This window comes from Ovis canadensis, chromosome 15, assembly GCF_042477335.2.
Source record: "Ovis canadensis isolate MfBH-ARS-UI-01 breed Bighorn chromosome 15, ARS-UI_OviCan_v2, whole genome shotgun sequence".
NCBI classification, from domain to species: Eukaryota; Metazoa; Chordata; class Mammalia; order Artiodactyla; family Bovidae; genus Ovis; species Ovis canadensis.
Genome location: NC_091259.1, coordinates 42,994,522 through 43,009,121, shown reverse-complemented (window position 1 = coordinate 43,009,121; position 14,600 = coordinate 42,994,522). Strand labels below are relative to the sequence as shown.

Sequence of the window (14,600 nt, the reverse complement as noted above, 5' to 3'; positions counted from 1 at the left end):
CTAGTTTCCTGAGCCAGTAAATCCCTAACTCCTCACCCCCTTTTTCTCTTTGTTTAGCTGGTCTGAGTTGGTTATCTGAAGCTTTGTAACTAGATGGTATCTGCCTATTTCAGGACATGGGGAAGGCATTGGCCTGACTCTGCCTTGGGTAGCTGGCACAGGTAGTGGCTGTCTAGTCGGAGCAATTTCATGCCCAGCTCCCACATCTGTCCTTTGTGTGTGTTTGTGGGGGGCTTCCTAGGGCCAATGAGGGCAGGAAGGCCTTTATGAATTCAGGTTCTAGTGGAACCTTATCCTCAGGGGCCAGGCTGCCTGACCCCCAGGCTACACCCACCTTCTCCAGCTCTTGGTCTTGCCGGTTCATCAGGGTCTTCCAGTGCTCAAAGAGCTGGCACTCAGACCTCTGGAAGTCCTTGAGGGTGCCCTCCCTCTGGATGGTGCCATCCTTCATTGCGATGATCTAAAAAGGCAGAAACAAACTCAGTGGGGGGCTGGCTGAGGTGGGGGAGTGGAGGTCATACCCCTGCCTGACCGAGGGGTTGGAGACGGATGTGCTCACAACAGATGTGCTCACAACAGATGTGCACACACCCCTTCCCCACCACAGATGGCTCCAGCTCACCCACTGCCCTCAGCAGGACACTCCAGGATTTAGAATCTGGTACATCTCAGGGGTAGTTCTCAATGGTTGCCCCGTGGTTGATAGGAGGGTTTGCAGAGCAAATTAATGCATCCTGGTCAAGTTGTCTGCTTGTCCCCAAGGACTCCAGCAATGACAGCTGTTTGCATGCACTTAATGGGCTAACAGCTCATTACCCTCAACTCCTCCTCACATCAGGCCTGACAGGTTCCACCAGTGTTTGGCAAAGCACCTGTTGGTCTAAATGTGTGAGGCCTCTCTGAGATCAATAAAATGTATTTGAAACCTTCAATGCTTTATACTCACGTAGACCCATCATTAATTCAGAAACCCAACCTGCTCTTCTCACTCCCACTCACCCCATGCTGGGGTTCAAGGGCTGATGCCCCGAAGTCCTGTTCACTTAAGGAACCAGGCACTCCTGTGTTTGCCTTCTCTGGACTAAGGATTGTCCTGAATTGTCTCACCAGGGTCACTGCAGAAACTCAGACACAAACTTGTACCTCCTCTAATAGCTATTTTTAAAATCTGGAACTTCCCCCTCACCCCCTGCCCCCTGCATTTTTTCTGCTTTAATAGCTTTTCTGAAAAGTCTGGATCTTTTTCCTTTTTATTCATAGTAGAGGGGAAGACCTTACTACATGAAGAAGGAAGAATTATTTGAGGGGAATTATCAGGGGCATTTAACACAGACCTGAAGCTTAGGAAGGGCCTCATTTCCACAGGCAACTTTATGTACGAGTCAGGCAAGGCCTCAGTTTCAAAAGTCACATGATTTCCATTTTAAGAATTAAATGCTTTCCAATTATTTGAAAAATAACTACTGTCTTCATGTTGAGGAATATGGGGATTTAACTGATGTGATATTTCATTTTACTGATAACAGTGACGTTTCTATTACTACTGTCAAGGTTTGTTTCCATATTTCCCATTTGATCCTAACTTGAATCTGATGCACTAGTGGGCAGGAAGATGGCTCTCCTGTCCACATGGGCACTCCCCAAGGACAGGGGAATGAGTCATCAAACTGGGTAGGAAATGGAAGTAGGAACTGAGTGTCTACTTCTTTCTGAGACTTCTTGGTGCTGACCTTGTGTGCACCCACGGGGCCCCCGGTCAGGATGCAACTCTAGGTGACGCCCAACACGTGGACTATGCCAGGCCTCCCTGATGGGCCCAGCCTGAGTGAAGCCACCCAGTGCTGCTCTCTTCTGCTCTGCGGCCCTCAGCAATTGCTGCTCAGACAGCTGATGGAGTCCTTTGGAGACACCCAACTGCCTCTCCCACCATAGCCCTCCACAGTTTGACCGCTGCTGGCCCCTCACCCAGTCTGCATGCGGTAGGTACTGTAGCTTGTGGGTCACTAGGACCACTGTCCTCCTATCATCTCGGAGCAGCTCAAGGATCCCGGCCTGCATCAGATGGTCACTCAGATGGACATCGAGAGCTGAGAAGGGGTCGTCCTGGGTAGATGGGAGAAAACAGGGGCGAGCGTGGGGGTGGGTAGCAGTGGATGTAAAACTGTGGATGTACCTGCTCTGGTTTAGTGACTGATACCGCTTCACTGTGTGGCCTTGGACAGCATACCTAACCTCTCTGGACTTCAGCCATCAGTCATCACTCTCAAACAGGTCTAAATACAAGCACTTCCTGACTCCTGAACCTCCAGTGACTCCCCATAGTCTGTTAGGTCCGAATTCCTTAGCACCCTAATCCAGACCCTCTCCCACCTGCTCAGTCTTCCTTTCCAGCCTCACTTCCTATCTGTCTTGTAAAAGCTCCCTACGCTCTGATTTCTGGGGAGTCTGCCATTCCAGGCCTTTGCCCAAGCTTTTCCCTCTGCCTGGAGTGCTGATCTGCCTTTTGTCTGTCAGGTGAACTATCTTTCATCCTTCAGCACTTCCCCTAAGCACCAGCTCTTCCTGTGTCCTTTCCTGATGCCTGAGCCTAGTCTTCCCTCCCTCTGTTCCAGTGATACCCTGCAGGAAGTCAGATCTGATAGCTATTTGTCTACCCTGGACCGTGGGGCCCTGAAGAACTGATATCCCCTGTGCCCGTGCCTAGTACAGAGTAGAGCTTAAAAGTTAGCTGAAATAAATTAAAGTATCCACTTTATTTCTAACAAGGTTGTTTAAAGCTCACAAGGGATCATGAGTAAGCTAGTACTTTGTGAAATGCTATGCTTGTGTCAGACGGTAACAAACGGTGTGAACCTTTCCATTATGCAGTGAGTTTAGTGGGGAGGTGGCGGGGTGGAGAATAAAGCCAGGATCAGAGAAGTGAGAGTCCTTCTGCCAGCGGTCTATCCAAATGGCTCCCTTTTTCCTTCTGTTTGACTGACTCACTCTTTTAATGCTCTCTTCTATGAAGCCCTCCCTGATTACTCTTGTCCTCACAATTGTCTCCCTAGACGAGGCCCTTCACAGTCTGTCACACAGCTTGGCTTTCCAGTGGGCTGAGGCTCTTGAGTACTGGCGAGCTCTGTTTCCCTAATTAGATTCTAAACCTCTGAAGCCAAGGGCTATGTCTTGGAAGTCTTCAGTATCAACTAAGGCACACTACACAGAACTTGGCATGAAGGAGGGTGGGTACAGCCAAGTTTGATTATTAGAGGTTACCTGGAGTGCTGTGTTAAGAAGGATTCTGAGGCCAAGTTAAGTTTTCATGGGAGAGAAAACTGAGATCAATTAGCAATGTCTGCTCTGGGCTTGAAACAGGAAATGGCAACTCACTTTCCATGTATTTGTGATTCTTATATTTGGGCTAAATAAGTATTAATAGGTTGGGGATGTTCTACAAAGCAGGGGCCTATAATTACTCCTCATTTCCCCTCGTGGCTACTGCAGAGCTGTGTGAAGTCCATATTGATCAGTTGGACTAATCTTGTCTCAGTTTTTCCATGAATAAGATCAGCAGGGAGGGAGGGAGGTGGGAGGGGGGTTCGGGATGGGGAACACATGTACACCCATGGCTGATTCATGTCAATGTATGGCAAAAACCACTACAGTATTATAAAGTAATTAGCCTTCAATTAAAATAAATAAATAAAAAATTTTAAAAAGATCAGTAGGTAATATCTATGGCAGAAGAAGTTTGCTCCTGGAGAGGGATGTTGTTTGGTGATGGGGTGTGTGTGTGTATGTTTGCCTGTCTGTCTGTCTGTCTGAGCCAAGGGGGCAGCCAGACACAAGTACCTCAAGGAAGTTGCGGGCTGATGCACTCACCAAGAAGACGACGTTGGTGTGTTGGTAGAGGGCTCGGGCCACGCTGATTCTCTGGCGCTGACCACCGGACAGGTTGATGCCCTGCCGCCAAAAGGGAGGAAAGGTCAGGCCTGCACAGCCCTTCAGCAGAGACTGTCCAGGCCCCTACTTGATGTGAGCGTTTGGCTTCAATCACCTCTTTGCACCCTCCTCATCTGGTAGGGAGGAGGAACTTGTGCACGTTCACTGAATTCATTCAGAAGTGGGGAGAATGATCCCCAGCCTTTGACAATTCACCATGTAGGTGCTAGGGACCATCTGACCCATGAAAACCAGGACAGAGGAAAGTGAGTCTCTCAGTCATGCCCAACTCTTTGCTACCCCATCGACTATACAGACCATGAAATTCTCCAGGCCAGAATACTGGAGTGGGTAGTGATCTTCCCAACCCAGAGATCAAAACCAGGTCTCCTGCATTGCAGGTGGATTCTTTACCAGCTGAGCCACAAGGGAAGCCCAAGAATAAATGGTATGGGTTGCCTATCCCTTCTCCAGTGGATCTTCCTGACCCAGGAATTGAACCAGGGTTTCCTGCATTGTAGGTGGACTCTTTACCAACTGAGCTATCAGGGAAGCCGTAGGAAGGGGGGATTTAAATCACACAGCAGGAGGAAAGCCATGGGAGAATCCTATTCATCTAAGCTTATGGAGGAGGGACCCCATCTGAGGATGAAACAGGAAGAATAACCCTGAGCCCGGTGCAGTGCTGGGTGGGCTCTCAGTACATACTCGGGGTGTCTGTAGAGAGGTCAAGTCCTCCCCAGCCTGAGAAAGTACTAAGCTGACCTCTGCACCCAGCAAGACTGGAAACTTGTCCACGACAGCCACCAGTCTAGGGCTCAAGGAGATCATTTTGATCCCATGGCAGGCACTCTGCAGCCTTACCCCTCTTTCATTTCGCATTCCCTGTTCTCCCTAATGATCTCGGGGCATGGTGATGGTGATGGGTGAGGAGCAGGGGAGGCCAAGGGCCCCAGCTTTGAGTAACTCCCCTGGAGGTTGCTACTAACCCGTTCCCCAATCTGGGTCTGGTCTCCATGGGGCAAGATGTCGATGTCTGGCTGTAGGGAGCAGGCTTCAATGACCATCTTGTACCTGCAGTGGGGCGGGGTGGGGACACAGCTGAGCAGCCTGGCCGGAGGTGGGCCTGAGCTTTTGTAGAGGGTCATTACCCTCCGGGCAGCTGTGCCAGGATGAGCGATGGCTTTAATGGGCCTCCTGATGGGTGTGAGCAAACACCACGTGAGCTCAAAAAGAGCTGAGGGCAGCATCTGACACCATCTTGGGGCAAGTTAAATATTTGAAGGATGAAATTGGATGGGAGCAAATAGCCATGTAAGTGACAAGAGAGGGCCTGTGGCCCCTGTGCGGTGGGAAAAGCTAGAGCCAGAGCCCACACTTGGGGCACTGCCAGGGAAAAATCACTGCTGCTTTGTTGAGGCAGCAAATGATGATGGCTGCTCAAATATTTGCCCAGCCTGCTCCCCTCACACTCCCCTGGTCAGCTCTCAGTCTGGGTGGGTGCCAGCCAGGGTGCGTGGAGGCATCAGAGTGTCTTGGTGACAGGCACTTGGGCGTTAGAAGATGGATTTGAAACCCATTTCTGTCACTTCCTGGCTGGGTGGTCTTGGGCAAGTTACCTAGCCTTCCTGAGTCTTGGTTTCCTCGTCTATAAAATGGGGATAATAATAGTACCTGCCTACTGGGACTGGTGTGAGCATTAGAAGAAATCATGAATACCGAGAGCCTCTGGAAAGAGGTCCATGGATGTCAGCGGTCATTAGCCCTGGAGGGATTTGTGTGTGAGCTGCAGAGCTGGGGGCGGGGAATCATAAGAATGGAGAGGGCAGAGCGCTGGGGGAGCCTTTTCACCAACCTCAAGAGGGGGCACCAGTGTGCCCGCACCTCCCTCCCCTCCTACCCTCTCAACCATGGGAGGTGGACTGCCCCGAAGTCCAGAACATCTGGATCATTTCCAGATGGACCATATGGAACAGGCTGGAATCTCGATCAGCGGGCTGGAGAACAGGACGGCAGGGTGAGGGAGATGGACGGAGGAGCAGGCAGCTGGCTGTGCTTAGGGGCTGGGGAGGGAGACTAAAGCATCACCAGTTTCTCCCCTCCCTCAGCCTGACTCCCTCTGGGAGGCTTTTACCGTTGCTTGTTGAAGGGACTCTCAAAGGTGATGTTCTCCTCCACGGTGGCATTTAGCAACCACGGCTTCTGAGAAGCATAGGCCACTGGGCCTCTCTTCCTGGAAAAAGCAGGGCAGGAGGAGGGGAGGCATTCTCAGGGGGCCACTGTCAGAGGTGGTTATCAAGCTGATGGATAAAACTGGGGCTAGGGGGTGAGGGCGCCGCGAAGATGAGGAGGTGCAGCTGGCTGAAATCTGCTCTGTGTGTGGCTTCTGGTGGCCTCTCCATCCCCCAAGGCCTGAGGCAGGCTTGGGTGCTGGGCCTTAGCTGACTGGGGGATAAGGGACCTCACCCCTCCCTGTCCCACCTCTGCAGTTTGCTCCCTTTCCCAGGTCTACTCAGAGCCTGGGAGAAGCCAACTAAGTGAACACTTGAACCCTGATCTCCTTCCTTGGGTAGCCCTCAAACCACTCAACTTTGATGTTAGCAGCTAACTCTTCAAATGGAAATTTTAAAAAGAGCACTGTTAAGGAAATCATGCTTAGTGTGGTATGGTTTCTGAAGACAAAGAAAGAAAAAAAGGAAAAGGAAAAGATGACCACAGGGATAAAAATGATCTGGTGTGAAGGGCTTGATGCCTGGAAGCAGCAGTGCTCTCCCAGCCACCCTGTGAAGCACAGCCCCCTCCCTGGCCTCCTCTGCGGCTGGGTTGGACCTGAGGGGCTGCCTGCCTGAGCTCTGTGGCTCCTCAGGCCTCACAGCCCCTCTGAGGAAGTCTGCCCCAGGGGGCAGTGCTCGGGGTCACAGTACCTGACGTCCGCGTCGGCCACCGTCTCCCGCTCGGGGCTGCAGCAGGGAGGGAAAAACATACAATCAGGGTTCACACGCATGGACCGAGCACTCTATAGACATTCTCAGCTCCTTCAGACCCAGCGCAAGGGCCTTAATAACCCCTGAGACGGAGTTTGCAGCCACAAATGCCACAGGTCCTCCTGGGGAGCCTCCACTGCCTGAATACAATCAGGGTGTGTGAAATTACAAGGGAGAGTGGAGGGAAGGCACCTTGGGTGTAGGCTCACGGTGGTGGGGATCTTCCTATGTCAGGGGAGTCTGAGGCCCAACTCGTGGCTCCTGCAGACCCAGCCTCGGAGTCAGGGCTCGGATGCACTGGCCGAGCTCGTGGGCTGACAGGGCTGCACAGACAGCTGGCGCAGGGCGTGCACTCTGACAGCGGCCAGCCCAGGTGGGACAGGCCACCATGGGTGCCTGCGAGTCCGGGGGCGGGAACCCACAGCTGATGCAACTCAGGGTGGCACCTGCAGGGCTGAGAAGGGCTCCAAGTGTGATTCCCAGAAGACAGCCGTGGGGCCTAGGAGATTCCCCCAGAGGGACAGGGTCAGCTGCGGTGGCCATGTGGCCTGGACGGGCCCCAGCTGCTCCGGGTCAAATATTCTGTCCTGTTGCTCTCGTCCACATGTTCTCACTTGCCACATACCGTGAGGTCGGCTTTTTGGCCCAACAGTTACGGTCACTATGGCTAGAGAGGCTGGGCTGCCATCAGTCCCTGGCACTCACCAAGGCAGGAGACACGGCGGAGAAAAAGTGGGGACGTGAGACCTCTGTGGAGTTGGAGAGTGAAGGCCAGACGCTTACACTGACTTACAAGGTCAAGTCAACCTTCCCAGTCCTGACTTCCCACCTCCTCCAGTGTGTCTCGATTGTCTTGAAAGAAGTGTGCTTAGGGAGGGCTCTGAAGGTCTTAGGGCCACATTAATCTATTTCACTTGGATGTTTCAGACAACCAGAACACAAAGCACACAGAACAGAAAGCAACAAGGCTGAAGCTTCTGTCTGGCCTGGGGGATAACCACCTCCTCTCCTTATAGCTTTGTTTCTCAACTTTTTTTTTCTTGATCACCCCAGGGCCATTTTAGACATATTTTTTTTCTAATTGTCCTTTCCCTGCCACATTCATTTCCCAATTCAGTGGATTTTAAAAAATAATTATATTCACAAGTCTGTGCAACCACCGTTGCTGTCTAAATTGACAACATCTCCATCACCCCTAAAAGAAGCCATACCCATTAGCAGTCATCACCTTCCTCCCTTCCCACTAATCCACTTTCTGACTCTATCCACTATGAAGTTTTAAAACCACAGATCTAGTGTATGTCTGCTCATATACTGTGGCCCTTTGGAGAGCCACAAAACACTGGAATATCTAAGTTTTTCCTCTCCAGCACCAGATTTTCCCCTCTTTGAGAATGTATGCCTCACGTATTATAGGGCTTCATGTCTCTAAGTATATGTGGACTATACAGCCCGGAATCTATACTCAGCACCCCTCCCTGCCCCACACACCCTGCCTAGCCCTTCCCCTCCCCATTTTTTTAAAAACGGTTTTCCTCCCCTGTATTCCCTCTTCTTCCTTTTGTAAAACTGGTCACATGGCATGGCATTTGGGATCTTCGTTCCCTGATCAGGGGTTGAACCTGTGTCGCTTGCAGTGGAAGCGTGGAGTCTTAGCCACTGAACCACCAGGAAATCCCCCCAAGCCCCTTCCCTTTATTGGGGACCCACTTCCAACCCAGTCCCAAGGCTGTACCTGGGGTCTTCTCCCGTCTCGCTGTCAGGAAGGCTGCTGGGGCACAAATGGGAAAGAACACCACCAGTTACTTCTCCCCTGCCCACTACCTTTATTTAGATCACATTGTGTCTTTGGGGAGAAGCAGCCTCCACAATCCCCACCCCTCCCACCCATCCTCAGTGTCCCCAAGCAGCTTCTCAATTTCTGTCCCTCCCACAGCCCCTGGATGGGCTTCCTCCAAGCAGCAAGGGCTTCATCAGTGCTCCTGGCACCACTCCCAGCAGCAGCGAGGCTGGCTTGGTGTCAGGATGGGCTTTTAGTTGGGAAAACTAAAGCTCAGAGAGGGAAAGTGACTTTCCCAAGGTCATAATCATTTCATACAGTGTTTTCAAACTGTGGATTGGGACCCAATATAGGGTCTGAAATAAGTAATCTGCAACTGCGCTAAAACAGACAAACATACAACTCCCCCACCCCAAAACCAGTTTGTACCATATGTGGTCAAGTTGTATATTCTTTGTGTAAAATTTTTTCTTGCATATCAATGCATAAATGTAGCAGACTGTGATATAAAATGCATTTCATACTGTGAGTTATAGTAAAAAAATTTTTTTGAAAAACACTGTGTGAAGTGACCTGAATTTTGGTGCCAACTTTACTAGTGCTCTTTCTCTTGCCCCAGGCCACCTTTCAACCTTCCAGAAGCAGCCTTCTGCCAACGAAGTGTGTACATCTGACATGCACATTTGGGGAAAATCAATCTGTCCTGTTTTCATGCAGATCTTACTTTAATAAAATCAGCTAACATTTATTATAATCTTGACAAGCACAGTGATAAACCCTGCAATCAATTCAGTTCAGTTGCTCGGTCGTGTCCGACTCTTTGTGACCCCATGGACTGCAAGACACCAGGCTTCCCTGGCCTTCACCATCTACTGGAATTTAGCACTGCAATACTATCATCTATTTTAAAGTTCAAAAAAACCATATGGAAGAGGTCTCTTTATAGACAAGGAATGTCTCTTTAAAGGCAAGGTGACTTTTGAGAGTCTGGGTAACTTGTCCAAAGTCACACATCCAGCAAATAGCAGAGGAAATAGACCTGTCTGATTCCAAAGCTCCATGCTGTTCCAAAGCTCCATGCTGTTAATGTCTATGTTATATTGCCTCACTATGACTACCCAGGCCATAGCTCTATCAGGATGGATAGAAACAGGGATGGGAAGAAGACAGATGAAATTCTCTTTTGTCTTCTGGGGCACCCCACTCCAGTACTCTTGCCTGGAAAATCCCATGGACGGAGGAGCCTGGTAGGCTGCAGTCCATGGCGTCGCTAAGAGTCGGACACAACTGAGCGACTTCACTTTCACTTTTCTTTTCATGCATTGGAGAAGGAAATGGCAACCCACTCCAGTGTTCTTGCCTGGAGAGTCCCAGGGACGGTGGAGCCTGGTGGGCTGCCGTCTATGGGGTCGCACAGTCGGACACGACTGAAGCAACTTAGCAGCAGCAGCAGCAGCAGCAGGCAGAACTTAATTGAGACCTTGATGGATATATAATCACCAACTCCCTATGATCTTATTCTTTGATCTTTATTAGTTTCACTTCATTCTCTCAATTCAACCTAACTCGTATTGCTTAATCATCAGATTGCTGTGATTTATGGACAAGCTGGTAACATGAAACGGATAAAAAACTCAAGCTTCCAAATTCCAACTCTGCGTCCACAGCCCAGAGAAGCTTGTCTCTGCAGTCTTCCACCTTGACTGCTTTCAGAGTTGCAAACGCTGTTATTTATCCAGAGGGAAGCACATCTGTGGCCTCCCCAAGGACCCCGGGAACACAGGGAGCTCCTTCGGCTCTAACTCAATTTGCCATCATTATCTGGGCTGCTCAATTAGCCCTTATAATGGACTACTTTCCCCTCTAATAAGTTCCTGTGTAAGTCCTTTATCCCCAGTGGGATTTTAAGGCAGGAAGAGCATCTTTTTTAGCCCCCACAGGGCTTAGCATATGGGAGATCTGTTATAAATGGAGGTTGATAACAGACATCTTTAATTATTTGGGAGGAAGGAAGGGAGGGGGGCTGGCACTCAACATGAGGCATTGTGTACAGTTGTTTGTATCCATGGTTTCATCCTCACAACAACTCTATAAAGAGGTTTTCCATCTTAGAAAAAAACCAAGGCTTAGAGTTTGCCTAATGTACCCAAAGTTCAGAGCTAGGGAGAAGGGAGGCTGTGGTGTGAATCCAGGTTCATCGTCTCCTCTTTCCAGCATAGTTCCAGCCTTCCTAGAATGAGCCTCCTCATTGTATATATATGTCTTAATCTGAAAAGTAAAGAAGGATACACATGGCATGCACTTCCTCCCATTGATCGCTGGGCTCTTAAAGGAGTGTTCCTCCTCTGCCTGCAATTTCAGGACCAAACACTGAGCTAAGAAGATAATCTCTCCAGTTCTCTGACCCACCTCCTTCTCTGCAACGAGCTGTGAGCTGGGTCCCTGTGTGCACACCAACCTGAATCATGGCACAGAGCCTGCCCTCAAAAGGCTCATGGACTGGCAGAGTGAATCCGACACGTACAGAAGTCAGAAAGCTATAGAGGCCAAAAGGAAAGTAGGAGCAAGAAGGTGCTATAGAGCTTTGGGAGAAAAGTATACAAACACATATGCAAATAATGCAGAAAAAAGACTGGAAACTTCTGGGAGGTGGGATATTGTATGTGTTCATATTAGGTGGTTTTTGCCCTCTTTACACTTGCTTCTTCTCATATTCAATGTACCTTCTTTTAGAATCAGAGAAAAATATATTTTTTAAAAGATTATTTTTTGATGTGGGCTATTTTAAAGTCTTTTTTTGAATTTGTTACAATATTGCTTCTGTTTTGGCTTTTTGGCTGCGAGGCACATGAGATCTTAGCTTCCTGACCAAGGGTCAAAGGACCAAGGACTCCCTGCATTGGAAGGCAAAGTGTTAACCACTGGACCACCAGGTAAGTCCAAATGCATATTTTGCAAGTAGTTTGGAGGAGGAAGAAATCTGAGAAAGTGAGGAAGGGCTCATAGAAGTTACAGGTGAAGGGAACCTCAAAGAGAGAAGGATTGGGACTGGGAGCGGAAGAAGGGAGTCCCAGGCTGGAGGAGGAGCTGACATGAGTGCAGGCAGTGGGAGAAAGGGAAGGAACACGGGCTATAAAGTCTGTATCCGAGGGGCTTCTCTACCCACCGGTTGTGAAATCTTAGGCAAGTCCCTTTACTAAGGTAGCCTTGTTTCCTTATCTATAAAATTGAGCTCATGGTCGGAACTTCACTGTGACACCGGGAGAATGTATTAACGACACAGCTCAGAGTTGGTTGGAGGGGAAGATGAGGATGGGGTCTGAGAATGAGGGATGGAGTAGGGGTGTGGGGAGACCATCCTTTCAGCTCAGTGCTTGGTTTCAAAGGTGCAGGCAGAGGTGGAATCCAAAGGCCCCAACACTCATTTAAGACCCCCAACAATAAACAAAGAGGAAAGCTGTGGGGACTGAGGTTGGAAGGGCAAGTTAGGACTCACGGTCCATACATCCTGCCTCAGAGAAACGTATTGCTGCTCTGAAATGTAACCTTTCACCCACAGTGCCCTTTCCAATTGAGGTCATTGGGTCCTAATGCCAAATCTCTGAGGGAGGAAAGGGTTTTTTGCTATTGTTCAGATGAGGAAACTAAGACTCAGACCAGAGAAATAGCCTGCTCAACGTCACACAGCTGTTGAGCGGCAGAGGGAGAACCACAACCAGAGATCATCCCGTTCTCAAGGCAGGCTTGTCACGCTCACACAGCGCCCCTTCTGTCTGCCCACCGTCTCTCCACAACTGCCTTCTCCAGGAAACTTGGGGTGTCCTTGAGCTCCTGACCCAACTCCCCAAAGTCTCCAGGGACTGTATGAACAGATGGATCAAAGGCTATGCTGAGAGGAGCCTTTTTTTTTTTTTTTTGCATTTTGGCCACACCCTGCAGCATGTAGGATCTTAAGTTCCCTGACCAGGGATTGAACCCACACCCTCTGTATTGGAAGACAGAGTCTTAACCATTGGACCACCAGGGAAATCTAAGAGGAGTTGTTTTTCACCCCTGGGGAATCAGGCTTCTCAGGAAGCAGCCTTCACACCCAACCACCACAAGGCAGCAATGTTCTGAGAGTGTCTGAGAGCAAGCAGGGCCTGGGCCCACACCCTAGCGGGTGGCAGCAGCAGCAGGGAGTTCCAGTGAGGCCAGTTCCTGGTGGGGAGCTGGGATTTTTCTCCCACCCCTAAGTTTTTCTCGGATCCCTGCTTCCTGCTGGCTCCCAGGGGACATCTAAAATCAATCTACTGTGGACATTAATGGCCCTCTTCTGTATTTCCAAGGAAAGAACTTCACTAGACTCTATCTGCTAATTTCGACCGCTTATCAGAATGTTTTCCTCTTTTAAAAAAAACAAAAAAAGAATGTTTTCCTCTTAATGATCAAGGAGAGAGTTTGCAAATTCCAGGTTAATGGTGCATCAGAGCACAGAGCTGGGCTGGGGCAGGTGAGTATCATCAGAGAGAATTTTGAAATTGCACAGTTTTCCCAGAGACCTGGAGCCCAACAGCTGATGTATGGGATCTGCTCAGGGTGGCCACAGTAATTCTTCAGCCTGGAATTCAGGGAGTTACCCCTGAACTCCTGACAGAAGCCCCACAGGCTTCTGTCCACCTAAGACTGGTGAGCCCCCTGAGGGTGGGGCCAGGTCTTCTCCTTTGTAGCTTACACAGAGTGGCTCACAAAATACACATCCCATGTGGGCACCGCATTGGACTAACCCTCCGGCCCCACCTCCAAGGAGCTCAGTGTCCTGGAGGAGGCAGACACACAAGCATGCGATATGAGGCCACACAAAGAGGATTTGTACATTCTAAATGTTGGTGGAGAAGTTGGGTGGTAGAATTACGGGTGAGGGAAACAGCCTGGGCCAAGGTGTGTGGGAAGGAGAGAGACATAAAGACGTATTTAATGGCAGTCTCCTAAAGGTCATAAACTGTTCCCAGTTCATTCATTTAGCAAATGAATTCATTTAGCAAAGGCACTGTAAATACAGAGAGACAAATAAGATATGATCTTTGTCCCCAGGGAGCTCACTGCAGTCTCTCCTGGGAGACAGGCTGGGGTATAATTAAAGAGCAATAGGGGAATTTTTTTCCTGGCACAGAAGTACATTGTCAAAGAATAATATTTACACTAATATTTATAGGGCACTTGGTATGTGCCAGGTTAAGCCTCACATTAACTCCGTGGGTAATAAGGGGAAACTGGTGCAGAAAGGTCACAGAATTTCCCCAAGGATGGAGTCCAGATTTGAACTCGGGCAGCCTGCCTCCTGAACTTTTGATCCTATGCGCTCAGCCGTGCTGCTCATCATTTTCAAGGAAGGAATAAATGAATGGTGCACACACAAACCCTTCTCCCAGAGCATTCTCTGTTGTGTGCCTCCTACTCCCCCAAATCCCTGCCTTGGGCCTCCTGGGACTCTTTCTGGCTGCCTGGTTACCAGGTCTCCGCCCTGGTATGGATTAAAAAAAAATATGGGAGCAACCTGGCATTGCCCTCACCTCCGGCTGCAAACATGCAGGCCCTTGGGAGGGGCTGCTGGATCAAATGCTATTTTGCTCTTGGTTCATTTTGCAAGTGTATCATCTCCCTGTAGACCTAGGGCCCAAGGTCTGAGGCATGGAGCTCCTGCAAGTAATGGAGAAGGGCCCTCAACATACAGCCCCTACACTTAACTCCCTGCCCAGGGTAGGTGGGCCAGGCAGAGCTGTGTACAAGCCAGGATTCTGAGAGCATATGAAGCCAATGAGCCATGTCTGGCCAGGCTACTCCTTCTTCCAGTTATAATGAGCTTGGGGCTGGTCTCCCTTCCTGTGGCCTCTCTCTCTCCCATCCCTCATCCTGTATCATCAGTACCTTTC

The 14,600-nt window shown here is 49.7% G+C and overlaps 1 protein-coding gene across 2 annotated transcripts in view; it reads right to left on the bottom strand.

Moving 5' to 3' along the window:
- ABCC8 (ATP binding cassette subfamily C member 8) overlaps positions 1-14,600 on the bottom strand; it is an 81,139-nt gene that overhangs the window by 15,307 nt on the left and 51,232 nt on the right. Inside the window, exons 17-23 of one of the 2 annotated variants that reach the window (XM_069555463.1) lie at positions 8,644-8,679; positions 6,849-6,884; positions 6,059-6,157; positions 4,914-4,998; positions 3,865-3,945; positions 1,966-2,103; positions 335-460 (exon numbers count right to left, since the gene is read on the bottom strand). In XM_069555463.1, the coding sequence (XP_069411564.1) occupies positions 335-460; positions 1,966-2,103; positions 3,865-3,945; positions 4,914-4,998; positions 6,059-6,157; positions 6,849-6,884; positions 8,644-8,679 (601 nt within the window). The remainder of the gene's footprint in view (positions 1-334; positions 461-1,965; positions 2,104-3,864; positions 3,946-4,913; positions 4,999-6,058; positions 6,158-6,848; positions 6,885-8,643; positions 8,680-14,600) is intronic. The other variant, XM_069555464.1, reaches the window with a different exon arrangement.